We start from the raw sequence: 26,339 nt of genomic DNA, 5'->3' as shown, positions 1-26,339 counted from the left end.
AGCCCTCATTTCCTGGTGGGAAAAGTTGTCTGGGAGGCTTCAAGACCTCCACCACAGCCCCTGACTCAGAAATGGAGGGTACCTAATTGCTGGACCCTGGTTTCCCTCTGCATTGCAAAAGCAGGTTGTCATTTCTTCGTGGCAAACCCCAGGATCTGCCTTTCATTCCCGACTCACAGAAGGGCGGGGTCTGCACTTCCTTGTTCCAACCAAGGATTTGGAGCAAGACCATGGATAGCCTCTGCCAGAGAACATATAATTTCCTTGGCTTCTCTGGCGACAGGCTACACGAGGTGGCAGCTGCCCCCACCAAGCTTTGATTTCCTCTCCCTGTCCATCCAAGAGTCTGTTGCATGACTTCAACTCCTGGCGTGGATTGTTCCCACTCTCATCCTACCCTCTCCACTCCTAAGCCAGCCCTCAAACCCCCTGCCAACCCTCCAGGCAAAGCCCATGTTAAAGAGCTGCCTCCTACAAATCACCACTTATCCATTCCAAGAAACCCCTGACATCATTTGCAAGAACCCTGAAAATAAACAAGTCCTCTACCCCTTTTCAATGAGCGTGGGGCTCATCTCCAGAGGAATGCCAAGGGAGGGAGGAAGAATCCATCTTCCTGGCCTCCTTCTCTTCTTCCTTTCTACCCTGCTAGTCTGGTTGGGCAGATTGTGCTAACTCCAGCAGTGTCTGGAATAAGGGTGCAGGGAGTGGTAAGGACTTTGCTGAGCAAGTAGAAAAAGCATTTGGTGTGTTTGATTTGGTTTGTTGTTTGCCCTCAGGAAATCTGAGCTGGGCTCTGAACATCCCACAGAATGTGTCATGGAGACAACAGATCGATTCTCCAGCTTACCCAGACTGGGAGCCAGGACGGCCTTCTGGCTGAGGATGTCCCTTGGGCCCCAGGTAGGATAAGCAGGTGTTCTTCCTCCCCCATCCCTTTCTAGTCAGTTTTCTAGCTCTAGAAGAGCACTTTGTACCAAAAACAATTTAACCAGGCAACCAAGAGCCAGAATGAGTCTTTCATCTTTGGGGGGGAGATGGAGGAAGAGGTACAGAGGTTTGAACTCAAGGCCTTGCACTTGCTAAACAGTCACTCTACTACTGAGCGATACTTTCAACCCTTTCCTTTGTACTTTTTTTTTTGGCCAGTCCTGGGCTTGAGCTCAGGGTCTGAGCACTGTCCTTGAACTTTCTCAAGGCTAGAGCTCTACCACTTGAGCCTCAGCACCATTTCCGGTTTTTTTCTATGTGGTACCGAGGAATCGAACTCTGGTCTTCGTGCATGCTAGGCAAGCACTCTACCACTAGGCCAAACTCCCAGCCTGTACTGGTTATTTTTGAGATGGTGCTTCATTTTTTGACAAGACTCATGACTGAACCACAATCCTATCGTACACTTCTCATCAAAGCGGGGATGACAAGCATACAAAACTATGCCAAAGTGATGGGCTGAGGAAGGAGGTTTTGGAAAGTTTTTGCCCAGGTTGGCCTCAAAGTGCTATTCTGCTGATCTCAGCCTCTTGAATAGCTAGGATTATGGGCCTGAGCCACTGCACCCATCTAATCTTGCCTCTTTTTGGTTCATGATCTTAGGTATTTTGTTACACTAACAGAAAGATGAATTGTGTACTTCCAGGCCTTTAATACATCACAGCACACAAAAGGAACACCTCTCAGTCTGTAATTGGCCTAAGCCTGCTCAACCCAGAACCCACATACACAGTGACTGCCTGAGGATGAAGGGATCCTTCGATGAAGCTCTCCAGATAGCAGTGTGCCATGGCTCTGATCATTGGTAACCACTGAAAGGGAGCAAGGCCTCTCTGAAATGCTGTTATCCCTCAGTTTCCCTGTTGTGAAATTATTAATATTGATACCAGAGTCGGTGCATGGTGGCACATGCATGTCACTATGCCCACCTTACTCACTGAGGTCCAGGGCTAGCCTGCAACTGCAATCCTCCAGACATAGCTGGAATTACAGACAACTATAATCTGAGCTACTTGGGAATTAGCTCAGACTTTAGTCCGAGGCCTGTCTAGGTAAATGAGACAATGTGAAAGATAACTAAAAGCATGAGGGGAATGCTTAGTAAGGGGAAGGCCATGAGTTCAAACTCCAGTATGATGCTATCGGGACAGCAGTAGTGAACCTGGATATCCTCACAGTTCAATGCAAGGGCTGCTCCTAAAGGCAGAACAGGATATCGTGGATAAAGAATGGGGATGGAACTTGATTGACCCAGTCCTGCCTTCACCCCTTCCAGAACCCCTCTGGGCTTCAATGTTGAGAAAAGGGGCCAACTCTGCCTGTCACCCCCTAGGAAACTATTACACAGATGAAGTAAGCTCATGACGGGAAGCTCTATGCCCATGAAATGCTGGCATTGTACTTCATGGGCTGAGGAGCCTCTCTCCCCAGAGCTGGGTCCGTACCTCTTGGTGGGCATAGGCTGCGGCTGCGTCCCTCTGAAGGGCTGAGCGGAGGCCCTGCCTGCTGTCTAGGGGGTTCTCGGAGCAGTTCTCTTTGTCTCGCTTATTCATCTCCATCCGAATTTCTTCCATGTCTTCTTTGATTTGCTCATTTTCCTTGGTGAGGTTTTTAGAAACTTCCTAAGAAAAGAGATTTGAACAGAGGCTTCATGGAGACATCTCTTGGGCATGAGCCACAAAGACAAGGTAAAATATTAGGCAATAAACCATTGAGGCACAAGAGTGCCTTCCCGGACCTGTGCTGGGAACTAATATCAGGCCTCTAGGCAGTATTTTCAGGGACGCCCATTCCAGGCTAGCCAACTTACTATAGCTCTCCTAATGAGATATGGCTGTGCTCAGGAGCCCTGGCTCGCTCGTCTGTCATTGTGTACAGACTTGTTCTAAATCACTAGATGAGTACATTATCCCAAAGTCCAGTTACTTGCCCAAGTCCATCACTCACTCCGTGATTCTAAGCAGTTTTAGAACGGGTGACCAAGATTTGCTCTTCTGCTTCTCTTAAGTGTTTTGAAGGAAAGTTTAATGATGGTAAAAGTGCTAGAGAAATGTTGGGTTTCCTCCACCAGTCCTCACTGCTTCAGGTGGGGCAGGGAGATGGGTTATATGGCATCACACAGGCGCTTGTTAGAAATGCAGATTCTCAGCCCCAACCCTGGCCCTGCTAGGCTAGAGTCTGTAATTCAACAAGAATCCCTGATGCACTGGAAAAGGGGCAGAAATGTGAGCAAAATTTTATGAGAGCCAAGGTCTTCCTGGGCCTGAGAGAACTTCCTGTCTTGGGGTTCAACCTTTCTAAGACCTGGAAGCACCTGTGGAGTGGTTTACATTCTAAGATGGCAACACCCAGTTGGTCTAGAGACTCCAGGTAGTAACCACACTAACACATGCAGTGCTGGCTCTGAGGGGACTACAAGCAGTTTAGTGAACAAGACCAGTGAGAATCCTGCTCTAGTGAAGATCACTCTGAGCAACAGACAAATCAAACTACCAACAAGCCAGGTGCCAAGGGTCACACTTGGAATCCTAGCTACTCAGGAGGTTGAGATCTGAGGATCGAGATTTGAAGCCAGTTCATCTAGGAAAGTCCAGGAGACTCATCTCTCCAATTAACCACCAAAAAGCCAGAAGTGGCACTGTGGCTCAAGTGGTAGAGAATCAGTCGAGCCTGGGTGCTCTCTCAGGCTTTCTGGCTCAAGGCTGAGTTCAAACCCTCATACTAGCACAAAAGAGGTGTGTGTGCATGTGTGCGTGCGTGCATGCGCGCGTGTGTGTACCTGTTTGTATATTAGGGTTTTTTTTTTCAATATTAAGTCAGCAACTTGATGTACACACACAGACATCCTCAGAAAGGCCTATCACTCTGAGGGGCTGAGATGTGTCTATACCTGTTGTGTAGCTGATAACTCCAGGAGGCCAGGATGATTGGGGATTGTAAGAAAGGAGGCCTCCCCATTCCGAAATGCCTTGAAACAGTCCACATGAGCCTGAAGGTGTCCCTAGGAGACTAGAGCAGCCCATAGCAGGCAGGGTTTGCCTTCTAGACTCCAGGGGGTCCCTGCTTATTGATTTACAATCCCCAGTCCCCTTTCTGCTTTCAGCAAGGAGCTATTATTCAGGACTTCTACTGGAAGGGTTTGAGGTGAGCCTGGCTCTGAGAACCTAGAGGAACAGAATAGTTTATTCTGCTCTTGGGAATGGCAAAGTCCTCCAGCTGCCTGAATAAACATCAGGCTTATGGTGGCATCACCTCATGGGCCTGCTGAAGCCAGCTGCTGTCCCTAGGGTGGCAGCAGCTGCCCCTCCTAGGCCACTTCCATTCAACCACCTCCAACCTCCTGACTGAGCACCCCCATTCTCTTTGGGGTTGTGCCTGCCTCACACCAAGAGCCTTTTGTGGGGGGCACTCAGAAGGTGCGGGGGATGCCGCCCATGCAGAATGTTCAAGATTTTGCCCTGGCAGCAGGGTGAGCTGGATGACCTCATGCCTCAGGCTCTTCCCTGTGGTACAGCTACAACTATGACATTTACAGTGTGTACAGCTTGGCTTGTGGGCAGCGCTGGCAATGTGGTGGAGGCAGCGGGAAGGGTTCCTATCTGGCAAGAGTCACCACACCACACAATCCCTGCCAAGGACCTTGGTGCTGTAAAGATGAGGCTGGGAAGGAGAGCAGAGTAGATAGCTAGACATCTGGGGAAGAAGACTGGATGCAATTAAAGATCTGGGAACTTGCTCTAAGCTGAACCAAGGAACTGAAAGGTGTTCACAGAATGAGTGGCACATATTGGAGGAACATTAAAGCTGGGCAGAGCGGCAGCTGAGGGCAAGCCCATGCTGCCTGCTGTGGACAGGTGTCAGTGCGGACTACAGCCAGATGCACAGGTACCAAAGGGAGAAGCAGGGGCAGGGTCTCCTTGGGCAAAGGTCTCTGGCCCAGGTAGAACCAGGATATTGGTGAAGAAGGTAATCAGCACAGTTGGGTCAGTGCACAGCTTTAACAGCCAGATGTACAGGCTGGTGGGATGGGTCCAGGGAAGAGGGCATCCCGGAGTGTATGAGCTCAACACTGACCATGCGCAGCTCTGGGACAAATATGTATATGCCCAGGCGAGATGCCTGCTTTAAGCCAAAGCTGTTTTCACCATGATACGGGGTGGCAATTCTCTGGTCTTATTCTAGGTTCTGGTTAGGGAAATAAGGGATAGGACAGGTAGAAGAAGATGCTAGCTCTAGAGTCGGTCTAGCTAAGTGATCCTGTAAGGCAAGTGATGAAACTTTCCCAAGAAACTTCTCTAGGAAAAAGGGAAAATGGCACCTACTGCACCCAGGCTTGCTATGGAGAATAGGGAGAATGGGCAAGGAACTGCCTATAGCCTAGTGTGAGAGAGGGCTGGGATGTGTAGGTGAGGCTGGAGCAGTATGGACCATATGGCTACAGAAGTAGACAGGGGTATGAAGGGAAAGGAGAGCTAAGGTTGGTGTGCCTGGGGCAGGGAGGGGAAAAAGGAATACAAGGCTGGGCTAGGCCACAGGTAGGCCAAGCCCTGTTTGTCAAGTCACATAGCACACCCATGCTACCACACCCAGAGAGGCCGCTCAGCTCCACTCTAGACGGCTGAGTGTGCACCAGACTCAGGTGCAGCCAGCAAGCTTAGGGCAGAGGGGATATGGTGCCTCTGGAGGAAGGTGAGTAAGCATAGGGATGAGCTGGGGCTGTGGGAGGGGGGGCTCCTAGTTCCCATTGGCTCCCCCTGCCCTCACTGAGTTGTCAAAGACAAAACTATGAGCAGATGGCTAGCCCAGCTGCCAGCTGTCCCTCAGCCCCTGGTGAGAGAGCTGGAGGGACAGAGCAGCTGGAAACGGGCATCATTCCTGATGGCAAGACAGGCAGGCTGCAATCCTTCTAACCACAGCTGGTGAGAACAGACATGCCTGGGGGTCAGCAAGCTGCCAGCTGCCACATTAAATCCTCCACCCACCCAAACAGCTGTGAGCATCTGCTCCAGGCCAGGTGCTGCAGGCTGGGGCTGAGAGGCAGGTGGTGGTAGTGGGTGGCAAAGAGGACTCCAAAGGTCTAGAGCCTGGAAGGAGAATCAAGCATGTGTAAAAGTAAGACATCCCTGGCCTCTAACTTCTGTTTGGGATATCCTCACCCCAACTAAAACCTATCCACATGCTTCTTCACAGCCTGACAGCTAGAAACTGTTCCTAAGGCAGCGGATAGAAGGCTGACTTATACCTGTAACCAACAAGAACAAGCTTATGCTCCACCACAGTGGCAAATTAGATTTGAAATCTATATAACCCCAGGAGAGGTACTATATTGGCTTAAATGCATATTAAATTAAGTAATTAAGTAATATTAAAACTGAATTAAGTAATGTAAAAACTGAAATACATCTTAGAAACATTCTGACCCTCTGCCTTCCACAGAAGATGCTGCAGGCAGACGGTGAGAGCAGTGGCCCCCCTATGAGGCTGTACTTGGGGAAGGAGGAAAATGACTCACAGTTAACCCTTCCACAGAAGCAGAGGTGATGAGAATGAGCAAGCACTTGAATGCTGGTGGGAGTAGAAGGGGGTACTTGGAAAGAGATCAGCTCCCTCAACTCACTGCCAGGCTTGCACAGTTAGTGAAAAGATATATGTCCTAGGGCCAAGGATTTTTTTTAATCTTCCCCTTAAGGCCCCCAAACAAAACCTACCAGAGCTTTAGTCTGTGGGGAGACCCTCAGCAGTGCCCATGTAAGCATGTTCTAGGGAGAGGGCCGGTTCTCGTTTGGATTTTAAATCAACCCTAGAGGAAATATTATGTGGAGACAAGGCTTTCAGTTGGCATATGAAGTTTCCTGTACTCATTTGTGCTCTGCAGACTTCATCAGGTAAGAACACGAGTCACATGTGGGAAGGCGTGGGGCTACAGCACAAAGCTTACCACACAAGCTTGTAGTTGTGTATTAATTTAAAAAGCAGGGCTGGGAGTTTGGCCTAGTGGTTAAAGTGCTTGCCTAGCATGCACGAAGACCTGGGTTCGATTCCTCGGTACCACATACCTAGAAAAAAAGACCAGAAGTGGTGCTGAGGCTCAAGTGGTAGAGCTCTAGCCTTGAGAAGGTCCAAGGTTATTGCTGAGGCCCTGAGCTCAAGCCCAGAACTGGCCAAAAAAAAAAAAAAAAAAGCATGGACTAGCCAAGTGCTGGTAGCTCAAGCCTGTAATCCTACTTACTCAGAAGCTGAGATGTGAGGACTGGTTTGAAGCCAGCCCAGACAGACAAATTGGAGAGACTCTTCAATTAACCAGCAAGATGCCAGAACTCAAGTGGTAGAGTGCCAGCCGTGAGCACAAAAAGCTAAAAGAGCACAAGGCTATGAGTTCAAGCCCTAGTACCAACCCACAGACACAAAAGAAAGCATAGGATATGTGGCCACATGTATACAAAGGCAGGTGAGTCCAAACATTTATAAATAGTAACAGGAACCCTGCACCTAAATGTGCATCAAATGTTTCACAATTACGATGTACAGGAATTATTTAACCCAAGAAGAGACCTGATGTTAAAGGTGATAATTTTAATGAACACCCCTCTTTTTTTCTCTTTACTTTGGTGATAAGTCTGCTCCTGGGAACAGTAGGTAGTGCTGAGGTCACAGCCCAGGCTTAGGCAGCCTACAAGTCTTAGACTCTGGATGTACTTGCTGCTCAGGGTGAAAGTCTTTGAATTGAATCTGTCATACTTGTGCATCATGGTTCATTACATGTGGAAACAACAATACAGGTAATATTGAAAGCATAAAGTTAAGTAGTAGATGCTAAGACAAACACATGATTCTATAGGATTCTATATCAAAAACATTGTTCAGAAATAGGATTGTTGGGCGGGGGTGGGGGGACGGAAATGGGGACTAAGACATTAGAAAGACGGTGCATTACTTCACTTACATTGATACCCTATCTGGCAAATATAATGTAACCCTTCTATTAATTACAATAAAAATAAATGCAAAAAATAAGTAAGATTGTTATACTGGAGAAACCCATTTTCAGGACTTGTTTTTTCCCATCCTGGGGATTGAACTCAGGGAATGGGCACTGTCCTTGGAACTTTTTGCTCAAGGCTAGCACTCTGCCACTTGAGCCACAGTGCCACTTCTGGCTTTTTCTGTGTACTTGGTTCCAGGGAATGGAACCCAGGGCTTTGGCTTAGTGGTAGAGTGCTCACCTAGCACGCACAAACTCCCAGACTGAAACCCATTTTTAGATTATAAGACTATAAGGAAAAATAAGGAAGATGAGTGACATAAAAGTTGGGATTGCCAGGTAATGTAATCCTTTCTAATTTAGAAGGTGAAGATCCTGGTTCTAAGCCAGGATTAAGTTCTAACTCCTTTTCCATGAAGAGCTAGATGTGGTAGTGTGGCTCTGTTATCCTAAAAAGCCTGACATAGGGTCTTACTTCCTGGCAGGGGCCTAGAAGAGATTTGCATATCTTAAAAATAATCAGCAGAAAAAGCAGCATGGAGGTAAGGCTCTAGGGTTTGAGCTACTGCTTAGTATGTGAAGAACCAGGGTTCTCAAACCCTGTATGCTCAGGAAATAACAAGAGTGGGGCACTGGTGGGCGGTATCTCACACCTGTAATCCTAGCTACTCAGGAAGCCGAGATCTGTGGATTACAGTTCAAAGCCAGCCTGGGCACAAAAAAAATCCATAGACACTTATTTCCATTTAACCACCAGAAAACCAAAAGTGGCACTGTGGCTCAAAGTGATAGTGAACTAGCCTTGAGCAAAAGAGTTCAGGGATGGTGGGCATCAGTGGCTGGCACCTGTAGTCCCAGCTACTCAGGAGACTGAGATCTGAGGATCATGCTTTTGAAGCCAGCCCAGGCAGGGAAGCCTATGAGACGCTCATCTCCAATAAACTACTCAAAAAAAAAAGCCAAAAATGGTGGTGCTGTGGCTCAAGTGATAGTACTAGCCTTGTGCAAAAGAAGCTCAGGGACAGAGCCAGGCTCTGATCAAGTTCAAGCCCCATGACCAACAAATAAGATAGTGGTTCCTCTCAAGCAGAGGGTGTGAGAGGATTGTTCTGCTTCTCAAGCTGGATGGTGGCTTCATAAGTAATCACTATATAATTCGTCAAGTAAATCACTGTATAATTCGTCAAGCTAAACATTTGTGCATTTCTGTGCATGGTTTGGTTTTTTTTGCCATTTTAAACAAAAGCTTAACCAAATTTATTCCACTAGGCAGAACTCCCAGAGCAGATTTTTATCAAGAGCAAGTCTCTGAAGAAAAAAAGAGAAATGGAATTTGAATGGTTCAATCTGAAAATGAAGTTTCCATTCCTATACCCTCACTATTTGCCCGAGCTGGATGTATATGTGTGTCCATGTCTCCTACCAGGCACCAATCTGACTTTGGGTTAAACACCCCTGTAATTTGGCCCCTTTGGTCTTGTCTGACCCTCAAGGGACTCCTGTTAGGACTCAGAGTATTCAAGGAGCGAAGCAGAATTCCACTTCCATTCCCCCTGCAGAGCCAGGCTGGAGAGGGAGTGTGTTTTCCATTTACCCAACATCCTGCCCTTTCAATTACTGCACACTCCAGACAGCCAGCACGAGCCAAGAGATGACCTCAATCTGAGATACAGTGTTCCCCTCTATGGGCCCAGGTGCCTGGGTCATCTGAAGATGCTTCTGGCATAGCAAGGATCCTCTTTGCTTTGGACTGTCTGGTCCAAGGGACCAGGGAAAACTCCCATGGAGTAAAACCTTCAGTCATTCCTAGTCCAATTTAATGGGACATGTGGGGCACAGCTACAGTTCTGCCTAGAATTTTCTTGGATGAACTATTGTTTAAGTTCTGGTTAGGAAAAACCGATGCTTACAGAGCAGATGACGAGGATTTGAAGAAACTTATGGGGATGGTTAGAAAGAACCCTGGACCAGGAACCAGAAGGCCTGAGCTCCAGTGCTGTAGTTTACCATGGTCTCAGGAACGTCAGTGCATTTCCTTAGGTCTCACAAAATGTATATGTAAAGCTTAAAAAAAAAACTAGACAATGCTATACAGGCAAAGGGATTATTAAAAGATAGTTTTTGCAACTAAATACGCTACACATTTGAAAAGAGAAACTTGTTGGCAAAATCCCATTAGATTCACCACAGTTTCCACTATTGACCAGCAGGCTCGGCTGCTAGAGGGGCCAGAAATAGGCTGTAGTCCTTGAGTAAAGGCTGGTCCACTGGTCTCTGAGGCATTGTGACCTTGGCCTCCAAGTACTAAGCTGTCTCCCAAGCTATGCTCTCTAGATGGAATGAAAACTTTGTGGCTATCAAGGTCAGCTGAGAACAGAAGAGGTGGCCATCACTCTTGTGCCTAAAGAAATGTAATTCTTAAAGGCTATCACACATTTGCACAATTCTGAAGGCCTTTGAAAACAGAGGTGCTTTTTGGTACTAGATTTGGGTTGAGACAGGTTCAGATCTTTTAGATTGGTTGACAAAGAAACCTATCTACAGAGCTCAGGCCCAGGGCCCTGATACCTCATATTTGGCCAATGAAACTAATTGTGAACCTACTGACTCTCTCACAGGAAATGGCCATATTCAGAAAATATATCATAGCACTAGAAAGTCTAAATATAAAAGTGGGTGGAGAAGCTGGAGTTTACTTGCTGGACTTGATATTTCCCCAGTCCTGGGGTTTGAACTCAGGGCCTAGACACTGTCCTTGAACTTTCTCAAGGCTAGTGCTCTCCCACTTGAGCCACAACACCACTTCTGGCTTTTGTCTGTGTATGTGGTACCAAGGAATCAAAACCAGGGCTTCATGCATGCTAGGCAAGCACTCGACCACAATCCTAGCAAATATCAAGGTTTTTATGCCTACAACTAAAAAAATTATCACATCACTTTACACACCACAAGATGAAAACCATGGTACTATACCGTGCATCTCTCCAGACCCAATCAGAATAATGTGACATGCCTGTCTATGAAAATTACAATATTTGTCCATTCTGCCTGGACCTGAGAAGTCTGGATATACAGTTGGGAATATTATCTAAAATGGTCTTACTGTTTTCTAAAATGGATAAGATACACACACACACATGCAAGAGCATGCTCTAAAATAAAGAAAAACCAAACCAGAACAAGAAACTAGCAAATTAGCAAATGAACAACCAGAGCTGAAGGGGTAAACATTATTGCTTGCTTAGCATGAAATATTCAGTGTCCTGGGTTCCATTTCCAATACCACAAAAAGAGAAAGCAAGGAGAGCAAGGGAGGAAAATGAGGAGGGAGGGAAGAAATTAACCACATACCCAGGAGTGAGAGGATCCCACCCTAAAACTAGAAGTAAGAAACTTACTGCATTTGTACATATACAATGCACTTAACTCTAAGTTTCCTGGAAATCGAGCTAAATGTGGTAACAAGATCTTTTTTTTTTTTTTTCTCCTGGTTGTGGGGTTTGAACTCTGGGTACTGTCCACAAACTCTTAGCTCAAGGCTAAAGCTGTACCATTTTGAGCCACAGCGCCACTTATAGTTTCTGGTGGTTAATTGGTGATCAGAGTCTCATGGACTTTCAAGCCCAGGCAGGCTTTGAAACATGATCTCAGATCTCAGCCTCCTGTGTAGCTAGGATTACAGACATGAGTCACCTGCACCTGGTCACAAAATTCTTACAGATGAAAATAAGATTTTTAAAATTTTATTATCAGGATAATGTTGGTTACAGTTATATTTGTCAGGTAATAGGTGCATTACTTCTCATACATTGATACCTCTTCTCATGTTTTTGTCCCCATTTCCCTCCCTCCACCCTCTCCCAATCATCTTGTTTTCCCTCTTTCCCTTTCCTAGAAAATAAGATTTTTGTTTTTAGTTCACTCATCATGACTAGCAATTGCCATCATTTTGGATGAAAAATTTATGTCCAATCCCCCCCACACACATAGGATGAATTAAGTATTTAGGGCCTTCTAAAAATATATATTGAGAAGTTTGATATTGGAGCTTGGCCAAGAGAAAGTGAGGGAGCCCAGAATTTCCCTTACCTCTTCCAGTTTATCCACACGCCCCACAAGCTTGGTGGTGACTGAATGTAGTTTCAGGAGATCCAGACCATAAAAAGCTCCTTCCAGCATGTCTATGATTGTAGAGAGCTAAGAGACGAGGACAAGGGATTAGTCCAGGGCTGGGGCTAATAGAACATCAGGAAAGAAGAGTTTCACATCTGCATGTTGGAGACTGAACAGGAAAGCCACTATCCAGGAATTACATGGCCTTCAAAAACATAGGCAAGGATTTACCCAACCATCCAGAAACAAGGACATACTAAATCCACTAGCACAACAATGTTCATTGCAGCACTATTCACCATAGCAAAGATATGGAACCAACCTAGATGTCCCTCAGTTGATGAGTGGATCAACAAGTTGTGGTATTTGTACACAATGGAATTCTATGCTGCTGTCAGAAAGAATGACATTGCCCCATTTGTTAGGACCTCCAGGATATTGAAACAAAAGCCATATAATGAATGATTGTTGTCCTTAATGTACTATGTTGTCTCTCATCTCCTTTGCTGTCCCTTGGTTATCTCATATTGGTATAGTATCTCACTTTGTTATCTGATATATTGAATTTATTTGTATTTGGATATTTGAAATTTGATAGGGAAGGGGAAAACCAAGATGAGGGGGGGGAGGGAAATGGGTACCAAGACATGTGAAAGGATATCAATGTATGTGAATTAATGCACCTTCTATCTGGCAAATATCATGTAACCCTTTTACTAATTACAATAAAAAAAAAAAGAAAAAAAAAAACATAGGCAAGGGCCGGGAGTTTGGCCTAGTGGTTAAAGTGCTTGCCTAGCATGCATGAGGACCAGGTTCAATTCCTTGGTACCACATACATAGAAAAAAGCCGGAAGTATGCTGAGGCTCAAGTGGTAGAGCTCTAGCCTTGAGAAAGTCCAAGGACAGTGCCCAGGCCCTGAGCTCAAGCCCAGGATTGGCAAAAACAAAAAAACAAAAAACAAAAACAAAAAAAAAACAAACATAGGCAAATCCAGTGATGTGTATATTCTACCTTTTGGAATTAAAGGAAAATCAGTGAAGAAAATGAAAGAATACAGAGTAAACATGAAGTCTAGATAACACCACAAATTCTTTGTGCTTCCATTATAAAGGAATAAAGAGGAAAACCAGTCCTCTGCCTCTTCAAGATACTTGCAGAGTTCCTGACTTGAATGGGATCTATAAAAACTCAGCAGAGTGGCTACAAATGTAATACCCTGAGGATGTGCTTCTGAACATTTTTGATCTCTCTGGCTACTCAAAGGTCCTGGAAGCCATTAAACAAGTCTTGTCTTCACACAAATAGCTAAACTGAATCTGGAGTACCAGAGACTTCATGTTTGAGGTGGTACCTAGCCTTCTCAGTAGTCTCCTATACTGTCTCCCTGACAGTACAGAGCCACTAAGGAAGGTGGCCAAAATTCTGGCAATAATCAGGGCATAGAGACTGCAGGCAAATGGACAGATGAGAGATGTTGAAATGGAGCCTCCCTGTCCAAGACGAGTGCCTGGGTTTGTCTGCTGGGTCTCCATCTGCAATTTTTGTTCACTACTGTCCCTCAGCCTTCCTTCCAGATGAAGAATTCGATGCAGAATGCTCATGATTAAGAGCTGCTTTCCACACCAGGGGAAAACAGCTGGATAGTAGTGAAGAGCCACAGCTGCTTAGTATGTGCTGTGAAGATTTCCTGACTCTGAATCAAAATTATGCCTGATGTGGTTCCAGAAGTCCCACAGAGACCAATCCTAGAATGGAGTGATTATGGTACTTGGTCCAGAAAGTAGAACTGCAGCTCTGAGCAATACAGCCTGAACCCTCGGACATTCATGTGCTGGTAACACTGCTCTGCTTAAAGAGATCCTCATTAACTAAGGGCTAATGGTTCACATTTGTAATTCTAGCTACTCAGGAGGCAGAGATCTGAAGGTGGTTTGAAGTCAACTTGACAGGAAAAACTCCATGAAACTTCAGCTCCAAAATAAGGTCTGGAGCCATGGCTCAGTGCCAGCTGAGCAAACATAGGCCCTGAATTTAAACCCCGATACAAAGCAATACCAAGCCACAGGTACAGCAGGAACACTTTACATAGCCAGTCATTCATTCATGCAGTCATGTTTCCTGGACTGTCAAGTACAGTTGTCTGATCTCAGTGTCTTTGAATGAAATATGGGAATAATATCTACTTAGAGGGGCTGTGAGAATCACTGAAATGACAGGTGAAATAGGAGCAGGATCACACAATAGTGACTTGAATACAAGTCTATCAGACTCTCAAACCAAGTTTATTCTACCACACCACACTGACTAAAGGCTTCATCTGACCTGCCCTTTTCATTTACAAACACTGGGGCTTCCCAGGTATGGCCTGAGCCCTTCATCCCATGGACCACTGAGACAGATATCAAGCTTTCTTTCCCTGCATTACCCCAACACTAAGGGGCTCAGTGTTCTCTCCATCTTTCACTCCTTCAACATAATGCTGGGTTAACAGTAAATTGTGACAGCATTTTTCCTGGAGAATGCTAAGTTCTTCTGGCCAGCTGGGCCTGGCAAATGCTCCCAGGCCCGGCCTCCTGGCTCTACAAGGAGGGACAGGCACGCTCTGCTCTCATAACTTCCTCAGACTAGAACTGAAAATGATGAGTCGGTCAGAACATCAGTCTCAGATCCATACACAAGATTCCAGAGACCAGGCCTGGCCTCCTTCAGAGGCCTTCCATCCCCAGATATGGCCCCACAGGAGCTCAGGGATCCCCCAAATACCTTCTGACTCATGGTACTGCCCCACATCTGCTCTTACCTTCAGGTCCTTGCTGTCTGCCTCCCGCAGTTTCTGGAGTCTGAAGTCCCCCTCACAGGGATTGAGGGCCGATGGGGGCGCGACACAGGCACACTTGCAGGATGAGCCTGAGGTGATGGTTTCCACAGTGTAGAAGTCTTCCTTCTTGGAGGCACCCTCATTGATTCTCTGGCAGGCATCTCGGCCTAGGGGTCTCACTACACACTTGCATTGACAGTCTGAGCCCTCTGATACGGCTTTCACTTTGTCATAGTCTCCCAGCAACTAGACACACAGAGAAAATGAGTTGGGGGGGAGTATACAAGTCTCAGTCACACTCCTTTAAGGAGCCTGTCTATTCACTCTGTCAAATGTCCTGCCCTAGCCAGAGACCTCAGACAGCTCGGAACCATGGAGGGAGTAGGTCATCACAAGGCAATTTGCTGACTGGGACATTTCTTGAAGGCACTCAGAGTTCAGCTTTCTTCATTTGTCTTGGAAAGCTGTGTATTTCTCAGGGGGCCTTAGACTCATCTGTTCTTTTTCCCCCTTAAATGATAAAAAGCTATCATTCTTTCAGTAGCCTTTGCCCTCACTTAGAATCTGAGATTTGAAAGGGAGGAGTTGAAGCAGGGATTGGAAAGCCAGTCCTCAATTGTGAGGGCTAATGGTTTCTCTTTTCTTTCATGAATTCCACCTTCCTTTTACGCTTTCTGAGTGCCACTGAGAGAATTGGGGGGAATGCATAGAGGTGGTGATGGCCCAACCGAGAACTTGCTCCCAAAGGGCCCACTGTGTAGGAGGCAGATAAATGACAATCACACAGTACAGTGACAAATGCCCCAGAGGAGCAAAGCTTCCTGTGCAGTGAATATTATCAGTGGTCTCAGCTAAGAAGTAGCCAGGACTTCTTGGAGGAAATGACAGTTGCTTTGAGCCTTGAAGGATGGATTAGATTTGGAGAAAGGAAGTTGGGCATAGATAAATCCAGACGGTGGGAGTTTGCTCAGCCTAAGGGCTCCTTTAACTCCTAGAACAGCTTCTGAACCCAAACCCAGCACCAGTGGGCCAGAATCACTGCTTTCATGTAGCTGAACATTTCCTTCTGGGCATTTGGTTTTCTAGTGTGGGGAGGCTGGCAAGAAGAATAGCTCAGGATTTCTGTAGCTCCTACCCTAGGCACTTCAGGATGGGGAAGGGGATCCCCCACATCCTTGCCAGTTCCTTTCCAACAGACCCTAAATCCCCAATGCCAGCGTTCCCTTCAGACAGGCATGAACTGTTTGAGATGCTGTCTAGGAGGAGGAACACATATGTTTTCCTTGCTGAGTTCCAGTTTCTTCTAGTACTAACATTTGCTTTAGAGCCATTGCCAGATGCAGAATGGACCAGTGGAGGAAGGGGTCACAACTCAGGGTGACTCAAGGAGCTGGTCTCTCTCTATAAAGTTATGGCTGTTTACTTTCTGAAACTCTGCCTAGATTCCTACACAGTTCCTGAACCTCTTGAAATGGAAAGAACCCACCCTTGCTTGGTTCTCTGGGAGAGAACCACCACCCTCTCTCAGAGGGGTGGGTTCTTTCCATTTCAAGAGGCTCAGGTTTCAGGAAAGCTTTTGTGGATGCTATTCTGGAGCCCCAATGAGAGGGAGTTTGTGCATTTTTAAATTTGGGGGTTAGGAGTAGGTTCTGGGTGAGTATAGAGGCTAATTTAGCATAATTACTCAATGAAGAGTAAAAAGACTAATATCAGATAAATCCCAAAGTAGAGCTGGTGGCCATCTCTACAGAAAGGTGGTAAGACCCAGTGTGAGGACCTTGCAGTGGTGTAGGCGATGTACTTGGGGTCTCTGACATCTCTAAGGACCAGGGTGATACCCACTGCACATCACACCACTCTGGAAAACAACACTGGGAGTTGGCTTCCACTTGGAGTTGGGCTGAAGCCTTTTTAAAGCTGGGTTCTTCTGGCCCACCTCCAACACTGTGGTCCTAGTGTTGATGGAAAATCAGTGTGTCTTCGTGATTGTCAGATTTGTCAATGGGCATGCTTCGCCTGTCATCATCTGCCACTTGCCCCCCACTGGGAGCACACTGACCTGTGGATCAGTATTTCTACTCTACCTCCCCAAACACCAGGTTTGGGCATGAATCCCTCTACGATTCTGGGGGACTCTTGCAAGTTGTAGTTCTATCTTCACCTAATTCTGCCTGGAGGTGGTGGGGGGAAGGGGTCTCATCCTACATTGCAAAACTTCTCCCTTGGGTAATGCCATCTGCCTCTTGCCCAACATATTCTCCTGTTTACACATTCCAGTTCTGACAAACAGCAGTATGGGCAAGTGGTATGGGCAAGCGGTTAGTGAAGCCTTAAACCAAAGCATAGTTTTCTGCTTTTCAGGGAGTGTGCGGGATCTTCTTTCTCCTGATGGGATAACCTTGAAAGACCCATGTTTTGAGAGAAGACCCATTCCATTCCCTGGAGAATTACTCTGATAAAAGAAAAGCAAATGTCCTTCCCTTTGATGGAAAGGGCAACAACTACCCTCTCCACCAAAACAGCTTTCATCCAGGATCAGCCTCTGGCTCTTGTCACATCCCCTCCCCCACCACCCAGGGAAAAAAAGGGAGGGCAGGAGACGTGTAGCCCTACCTGAGATAAAACGTTCTCCTGGTTGTCCGCCTCGTTTTGCAGAGTCTCATCCTCCGTGGGTGCCACCGTCTGCACATCGGGGGGCTCGCTCGTCCCTGTGGAGGGAGTGCTGAACCCCCAAACCCGGACCACAACCAGAGTGAAGCAGAGAACTAGCGGCAGAGGTTTGGCCATGAGGGATGCGACAACAGGGACCTCAGCCCTTCGGGAGACTGGCTTGGGTGTGCGTGGAGCGGGGTGGGGGAGGATCTTGGCCAAGACTGTGGCTTGAAGGTGACGGTCTGGAGCCTCAGTGCCCCGTAAGTCTGGGCGCAGTCGGAGGGTGCGCCCCGGAGTCCTTGGGCATCTCCTTCCAGACACCAGCTGCCCAGTCCCGCGCGGAGTTGGCGATCCGGTTCGCCGAGCGCGTGTCCCGTGGGAGTGGGCTCAGGTGCAGAGCGGGGGTCCCGCGCACCGCACCGGGCGGGCGCACGCGGGGAGCCTCGGGGCGCACGGGGACCGGGCGCCCAGCGGACAGCGGCAGCAGCGACTGCCGGCGGAGGGCGAGCGCGGCTGGGCCAGGGCGCCGCCAGCGCCGGCGCGGAGGGAGGGCGGGGCCTCTATTGTGCCGAGGCCGCAGAGATGGAGCCAGTGACTGCGAGGAGAAGGAGGGGAGAGGAGGGAAGAGGAGGAGGAGGAAGAGAGGGAAGAGGGAGGAGGGAGAAGGATTCGGGCGGAGGGGCGCCCGGCCGACCCCGCCCCATCCCGTCCCTCTCGGGCTCAGCGGCAGCGGGCGGGGCCAGGCACTGGGGAAGGCGCTCGGGTCCCTCAACTGATCGCCAGGGAGAAGAAAGTGGAGAAGGCATCCTCACAGGGTCCCTGAGGAGCGAGTTTCCTGTAGGTCCCTGCGCTCCCGCTGAGCCCAAACCAAACCCGATTGTTGGAGAGAAGAGAGAAGGCTTCTGTCGATGGCTTTCCGGGACTTGACTCTGGAGCGATCTGGGGCAGCTTTGAACTTAGCGCCAATGCTGGCCTGCCCGGCTAAGAACCCAGCAATACCTCCACCCAGAGGAGACCTAACTCGATGGCAGTGTGTCCCGAGGGGAGGAGGGGTATAAGTGACCCTCTGCTGGTCCCCGGGAAGAAAGCCACCTCTGAGAACCTGCTGTCGCCCAGGGGAAGACCTCTTGAGATCTCAGATGAGCTCCAGGGTACGATTATGGTATTAGGTCCTTTTCATCAGTGTCCCTTTCAGAAGCCAATCTGAATTTGAAGACTATTGTGCCTTCCAACTGTTGTCCTGACAAAGCTAGTTCACTTCGAAGAAGTAAAAGACATTCATCCTTAAATTCAAGCACCCTGTCCTTAGGATAAGGATTTTGTAAAATCTAAGTAATAAACCAGCGAGGCTTCAGCTTATATGCCTGAGAGTTGGCAAGGGCATAAGAGTAGTTATTGTGCTGGAGACCAAAAGCAAGACTCCTAACATACTAGGCAAGTACTCTACCATTGAGTCATACCCCCAGCTCCCTATAACAACAATCATTATTTTAGCAGATTTTTAAAGAAGCATTTTCTTTTGAACTCAGTTTTGAAGTTCACTTAAGAAGCATTGATCAAGACTAATATGCTTATAAGTTAGCATGTTGAGCTGAAACTTCTTTGAACTACTTAAATCCAGTTGAATTAAAATGTTAAATGTTGGCAACAGTCTAGGTGACTAGACCTTTTTCTAGGGTAATGGGATCATCTATATCTTAAGGAGAAGGGCTGGGGAGAAGAGGTTCTTTGAGCAAGCGGTCAAATGGTAAGGCAGGGAAAAAAAAGAACCTATCTAGGGCTATTGGAAGCCTTCTAGTTGTAAGCTCAGTGAGGATTTCCTAGAAGAGTGACAATGAAGACCAGTGGGATAGTGAGGTTTTCACAAGGTAGTGGCTAAGTTAATGGTTGTAGGCAAGAGACAGGCTATTCCTGGCAGAGACAGCAGCTCTACTGTACAGACTCAGATCTCAGAGCCAAGGCATTGGTAGCTTACATCTGTCATTCCAATTGAGGTTCAAAGCCAGTCTAGGCAGAAAAATCTGAAAAACTCAAGTTCAACAAAAAGTGGGAAGTGGCAGTGTGGCTCAAGTAGTAAAGCACGAGGCCCAGTATTGGTGTATATACTAACTACATTGCAATGTCGCTTCTCAGGAAATCCCTCTGTAGCTTCACTACCAGGGCAACTCCTCTGTCACATGCTCCTATGGCATCATCACCCCTCACAGAATCCCTGTATTCATCCTCTTTTATGGGATGTATTAGCAGTGCTTTTTCCCACTGGTCTAAGCTCTGAGTTCCTAGCCAGGACTTTGTGTTGTTTTGTTTATTATATCCTTACTTTCACAAGGACCTGGAATAAAATGGATACTAAATGAGCATTGGTTGAATGAATAATAATTAAAATCAGATGTATTCCCAAGCACCTTCATAAGCAGCATAATTTCTATCCGCCAGGATACATTTATCTGCAAGTATCAGAATCCAACTAGCAATGGCTTAAATGCACATTTTCTACCTCCTCCCCAAAAGTCTAGAACATGGGTCTCTGCTGACATTACTGAGATGATCAATAGCCAAGTTCTTTGCACTTTTCACTCTAGTATTGTTAGGGTCCTGGCATTTTTTTTTTTCCCAGTCCTGGGCTTGAGCTCAGGGCCTGAGCACTGTCCTTGGACTTTCTCAAGGCTAGAGCTCTACCACTTGAGCCTCAGCACCACTTCCGGCTTTTTTCTATATGTGGTACCGAGGAATTGAACCCCGGTCTTCATGCATGCTAGGCAAGCACTTTAACCACTAGGCCAAACTCCCCACTTTCCGAGTCTTCTTTAAGCATAGGGGTCACAGTCAGGTAGGATTCAGTTTTCAACAATGAAATAATTCAAATGCTTATAATCCCAATACCAAAGAGGCTTTGGAATAAAGATCACAAGTTTGAAGCTAGCCTGGGCCATAGAGTGAGACCTTGTCTCAAGGTCTGAGGAAATTGATATCTGAGGATCTCCCCCTTGTAATCTGTAATTAGGTTTTATGGTGCCTGGAGCTATAGCAGCTACCTGTAAGCATAATTTCTTCTGTTACTGAACTGAAGCTTATCTCCTTTGGAAGCCAACTTCTTTTTAATTGTAATTAATAGAAGTGTTACATTATATTCACCAGATAGCAGGTGCATTACTTCACAAACATTGATACTCCTCCCCATGTTTTTGTCCCCATTTCTCTTCCCCCACTCCCTGGAAGCCAATTTTTAAGGTCTTTTTAGGTTGGTTGTGGGGCTTGAACTTAGGCCTTAGTGCTGTCCCTAAGCCTTTGTGCTCAAAGCAAGCACTCTTCCACATAAGCCACAGACCACTTCCAGCTTTTTGAGTAGTTTGAGTATTAGAGTCTCAAAGGCACTTTCCTACCCAAGCTTGGCTTCAAACTGCAGATTATCAGATCTCAGCCTCCTCAGTAGCTAGGATTACAGGCATGAAAAATCTTTTAATGTTAAATCCTACACTTTTAATGTTAAATCCTACACACACACACACTCTCACACTCTTGAGACCTTTCTGATAAGAGGACTTTTCACTTAAAGACACTTCTAAATCTATTTCTCAAGCTATGTCTACATTCTTTAGTTTTCATCTCTATTTGGTTCACCTGAATCTCAGACCATGCAATCTTTCAGACGCCCCATTCTTCTGGTTGTTTTCTCTCTAGAAAGGATCCAGGTGGAATAGATATTAGAGTGTGCATTGAAACCATTTCTTCCTCTTCTGGCACTACTCTTTTCGTAATACAGCACAAGTTGCCTTAATTTTCTTGGCAGCCACACTGCACTGTGATTCACTTTGATTTATTTTTTTAATGTAGTTTTTTATATGCTGGTTTCCTCTCTCCTGTGCTTTTCAATCATGTTCTTTTCTTAACCCAGTTGCAGACTTTTGAATTTTTACCCACTGAATATACTGTGGCGATTTGGCCCCTTTCCCCCCATCCTATTGAAATCTTATTTTTACTTTTGTTCTACTTTTGGGAAACTTCCAAATTCATTAAACATAGTTTATATCTTTATACAAATCATTAAAGTTCACTGTGTTGGGGTAAGATTTAAAGTTCTATACCACCATAGGAAAGTCTCCTAGTTTTTATTTGTGTGTGTGTGTGTGTGTGTGTGTGTGTGTGTGTGTGTGTGTGTTTGTATGAACATGTGTACTGGGCTTGCTTGAGCTCAGGGCCTGAGCACTGTCCTTGGACTTTCTCAAGGCTAGAGCTCTACCACTTGCACCTCAGCACCACTTTCAGCTTTTTTCTATGTTTGTGGTACTGAAGAATCGAACCTGGGTCTTCATGCATGCTAGGCAAGCACTCTACCACTAGGCTAAATTTCCGGCCTGTACTGGGCTTTGAACTCAAAGCCTCATTCTGAAAAAACAACAAAAACAAAAAAACAAAAACGCCAGGAACCAGTGGCTCACATCTGTAATCTTAGCTACTTAGGAGGCTGAGATCTGAGAATCACAGCAGAAAAGTGCTGTGAGACTCTTACCTCCAATTAAATACGCAGAAACTAGAAGTGGCCCTGTGGCTCAAGTGATAGAGCACTTGTCTTGAACACAGAGAGGCTCAGCACAGCATCCAGGCCTTGAGTTCAGGCCCCACAACTGACAAAAACAAACCTTGAGTTGCACAACGGAGTTGGCATTTAACTAGGCAGTTATAATGCATTTTGCTTGGCGTTTTCATTCAAAGATGGTGCTCTTAACACTTGAGCCACACCTTTACTTCTGGCTTTTTTTTTGCTGGTTAATAGGACATAAACTCAGATGGAAATGGCACTGTAGCTCAAGTGGTAGAGCACTAGCCTTGAGCTGAAAAGCTCAGGGACAGTGCCCAGGCCCAGAGTTCAAGCCCCATGATCAAAAAAATAAAAAATAAAGACAAACCCCTCAGATCTATCTGTTCAGTCTGATTATGAACCTCAATCCTCATATCTTGGCCTCCTAAGTAGCTAGGATTACAGACATGAGCTACTGGTACCCAGCTTCTCCTAAGGTTTGTGGGCCACTCCATTACTGATCCTTGTTGCCATGTAACTAGACCAACATACCAGGTGTTGGTGCGCAGACCACATGGCTTCATGTCCCCATGCATTTCTCAAGGGACTTCGGTCACTGAGTGCTCACCTGTTCTAGGCATCAAAATCCTTTAGAGAGAAGGATGCTGATGGCTTACTCCTATAACTCTAGCTTTTTAGGAGGTTGAGATTCTGAGAATTGAAGTTTGAAGCAAATCCAGACATGAAAGTTTGTGGGACTTTTCAATTCAATGAGAAAAAAAAAACCCTAAAAAGCAAAATAACAGTAGAGCTGTAGGTCAAGAGGTAGAGTGCTAGCCTTGAGGGAAATAGCTCAGGGACAGTGCTCAGACACTGAGTTCAAGCCCTAGTACTATCGCAGAAGAAAACAACCAATAGATGGCATCATACCCTTTTGCAAGTGAAGAAGCAGGTTTGTGAAAACTAGATTGCGAGAAAGAAGCTACCAGGCTAGGAGTTTGTGCGTGCTAGGCAAGCACCCTATCATTAGTCCAAAGATCGGGGAAGTGGCACTGTGGCTCAAGTGATAAGGTCTGAGCACTGTCCTTGGGCTTTCTGAAGGCTAGCACTCTTGAGTTCAAGCCCCAAGACTAGCAAAAAAAAAAAAAATTAAAAAATTAAAAAGCCACCACCATTTAAAAGGCCAAATTGTGAGTCTTTGTTGGAGAACCAGAGGACTACCGGACTCATGTCTCATTGTGCCAGCTGCATTTGAAGCTGCTGATCTAAGTTTATATAGGCCCAAACCACACAAGGTGTGAGGAATTAAACCTACCAAAAGTAAGCAAAGCAAACCAGGTGAAGACATTTAAACCTAATACAAGTGTTAAATAAAAGCAAACCATCTAGGGAAGCAGGGGAAATCAAAGGCCAATTATCTAGGGGAAGCATAGGCCAGAGTCCTTACTTCAAGTTCAGAGCTCGATATACTGTGAAAAATGTTCGGTAGGGCCCCAGAAAGCCCCCAGTGCACCACTTTGGCTACTGGAGATCCAGGACTCTCACTAATTACAGCCAGACATTAGGCTAGTGGATGCTGGAGGTTCTGTGGCTACATCATCCCTCCCTAAGGAAGCTTCTTGGGGGAAAAAGGCATTTAGTTGGGCACAGTAGCACTTGCCTGAGAACCTTGCTACTTGGGAGACTGGTGTGGTAAGAATCATGGCTTCAGGACACCCCAGATTCTATCTCAACAAAAGAAATTGGGCAAGGTGGCATATACGTGTCACCTCAGCTATGATAGGAAGTATCCAACAGGAGTGAGAAGTATCCAACTGGAGTATCTTTGGTTCAGGCAAACAATAAGATACTCTCAAAAGAATTGGTGCAGAGAAAATTCTAGAAGAGTAAGCTAGTGGTAGAGCCCCTGCTTAAGCGAGCATGAATTCCTGAGTTAAATACATAAGTTAAAAAAACAAAACATCTGTACTGAAGTTTTCTCAGGAACTTTGACACCTGGCTCTGCTCTGAAATGTCTCGTGGTGTGTAAGGCTTCATTTGCCAGGTGGGGTTACAGTGGCTAGAAATGACCTGCCACCTTCGTGTGTAATTTAGAAAGTGCACCTGCCCTACAGCAGCAGAATCAAAGAGCAGAAGGAACTCCCCTGAGTAACATCATTCTGCCATCTCCCTTCCCCAGCTGGCTAGAGCACGGGAGCCATGCCAGGGAACTGCCACAGAAGGCTGGATAGGGAAGAGGGAAAGCATGGCTGAAAATGAGGTCTTTTTTCCCCTGTTCACATTGCTGCTTTCTGGGCTTCTTATTTTGCCTTTGATCATCTGCGTCTTCCCCCCTTTAGCTTAACTGGGTCATGGAACATACATTGTGAACCAGGCGCTCTGGTGAGTGCTAGGAAGAAAACCATACCACATTCACTTTTAGGAGCTCTGGTGTAAAGAGTCTGAACGTGTGATTGTGGGAAGAGCTACAGAACAGCACCCCACCTCCACCTTCGCACTTGAGATGTTAGAGTGAGGGAGAAAAAGGTTTTTTCCTTCTCTGAAATTCCCAAATTTTCCCAGTCCTAAGGGACACTCTTTACTATGCCAACTAGAATCATTTCTTTCTCCTAAATCAAACTTTAATGTTTAAGCCAATGAATGTAAAATCAACATGCTTATCAAGTACATATTCCAAAAGACATGAGTTGTTTTTTTTTTTTTGGTTTTGTTTTTAGGTTTCTGCATTCTGAGTCAATATGTTGCTTGCTTTTCTATCTTCTCGAACTTTCTGTGGATTCCAAAGGGCATAATTTCTACCTCCTGGAGTGGCTTCCATGTGTTCAGATGCTTATTATCTTTAACATCCTTCCTCCCCACCCCTCTTCTATTGAGATGCACTGTCCTATATCTTCCCACCCCTTTCTGTGGCTCAGATTTCAGGGAGAGCCAAGATCCAGCTTCTGCTTTGTGAATATTCTCTTGGGAGACTCTGAGGCCCATTTCAGAGCCCAGTCTCTGAAGCTTCTTTGTTCACATGACCCCCAGCTGGGGTCTGCAGCAAAGTGTGGGTGTCCCCACAGCCTGACTTCATCAACATTGAGAGACAGTTATTTTTTTTTTGACAGTAGGCTTGATTAACTTTATTATTTTTGTATGAAATCTTATGTTGTGGCCACAGCTGGAGCTTGGGTCCTCTGTACGGAGACTCTGGTGTGGGTTTTCACAAGATGGTCAGTGAATTCCTGGTAAGGAGACTTGGTGAAGACTGTCTCTTTCCAGAGGTCAGGTGTCAGGTAGCTGTAGGTCTTAGAGATGGCATCAAAGGTGGCCTTGGCGAAGTTGCCCAAGGTGGCGGTACAGCCCCTGGCTGAGGTGTAGCAGTCATCGATACCAGCCATCATCAACAGCTTCTTGGGGACTGGAGCTGAAACAATCCCCATACCCCTGGGGGCAGGGATAAGACGCACGAGCACAGAGCCACAGCGGCCTGTCACCTTGCATGGGACAGTGTGAGGCGTGCCAATTTTGTTCCCCCAGTAGCCTCTTCGCACGGGGACAATGGAGAGCTTGGCCAGGATGATGGCCCCTCGGATGGCAGTGGCAACCTCCTTGGAGCACTTCACGCCCAGGCCGACATGGCCGTTGTAGTCGCCAATGGCCACAAATGCCTTGAACCTGGTGCGCTGGCCAGCACGGGTCTGCTTCTGCACGGGCATGATTTTCAACACCTCGTCCTTGAGAGACGCCCCCAGGAAGAAGTCGATTATCTCAGACTCCTTGATGGGAAGGGAGAACAGATAGATCTCCTCCAAAGACTTGATCTTCATGTCCTTAACCAGGCGGCCCAGCTTGGTGACGGGGATCCACTCCTTGTCTTCGGCCTTGCCTCCGCGAGCCCCGCGGCCCCCCCCCACCCCCCAGGCCGCTACCGAAGCCTCCTCGGAAGCGGCCTCCCAAGCCTGGGCCGCCGGGGCCTCCCGCTGCACCGGCGTCATCCGCCATTTGGTGTCTTCCCGGAGAAGAGAAAGAAGCGAGAGACAGTTATTATGGTTGGTGCTGGTCAAGGGGGCACCAGTTTCCTTGGGGATGGATGCTCTAGGTTCAGGGAAAGAAGAAAATTGACTTTTTATATGGGAGGTGGGAGAAATGGAAGGCAGATAGGAAGCATTTGAGACTTAACTTCTCTCAATCCTTTCTGGAACCAGGGTGGTAATAGCTTTACACTTGAGCCCACAGAACCACTTCCAGCTTTTTTCTGTGTATGTGGTACTGAGGCACA

The 26,339-nt window shown here is 46.7% G+C and overlaps 1 protein-coding gene and 1 pseudogene across 1 annotated transcript in view; both read right to left on the bottom strand.

Moving 5' to 3' along the window:
* The window catches only part of Olfml2b (olfactomedin like 2B), a 31,600-nt gene extending 13,692 nt beyond the window's left edge, over positions 1–17,908 (bottom strand). The window contains exons 1-4 of the mRNA XM_090340600.1: positions 17,521–17,908; positions 14,890–15,153; positions 12,062–12,169; positions 2,436–2,612 (exon numbers count right to left, since the gene is read on the bottom strand). Of these exons, the coding sequence (XP_090196726.1) occupies positions 2,436–2,612; positions 12,062–12,169; positions 14,890–15,153; positions 17,521–17,694 (723 nt within the window). The 5' untranslated portion in view covers positions 17,695–17,908. The remainder of the gene's footprint in view (positions 1–2,435; positions 2,613–12,061; positions 12,170–14,889; positions 15,154–17,520) is intronic.
* A 7,277-nt stretch (positions 17,909–25,185) lies between these two features.
* On the bottom strand, positions 25,186–25,968 carry LOC150057885 (small ribosomal subunit protein uS5 pseudogene; annotated as a pseudogene).
* Between the last annotated feature and the right edge of the window lie 371 nt (positions 25,969–26,339).

This window comes from Megascapheus bottae, chromosome 10, assembly GCF_031878675.1.
Source record: "Megascapheus bottae isolate mThoBot1 chromosome 10, mThoBot2.hap1, whole genome shotgun sequence".
In the NCBI taxonomy this organism is placed as follows: domain Eukaryota; kingdom Metazoa; phylum Chordata; class Mammalia; order Rodentia; family Geomyidae; genus Megascapheus; species Megascapheus bottae.
The sequence above is the reverse complement of the archived record's forward strand: the minus strand, read 5'-3'. Positions and strand labels throughout refer to the sequence as shown.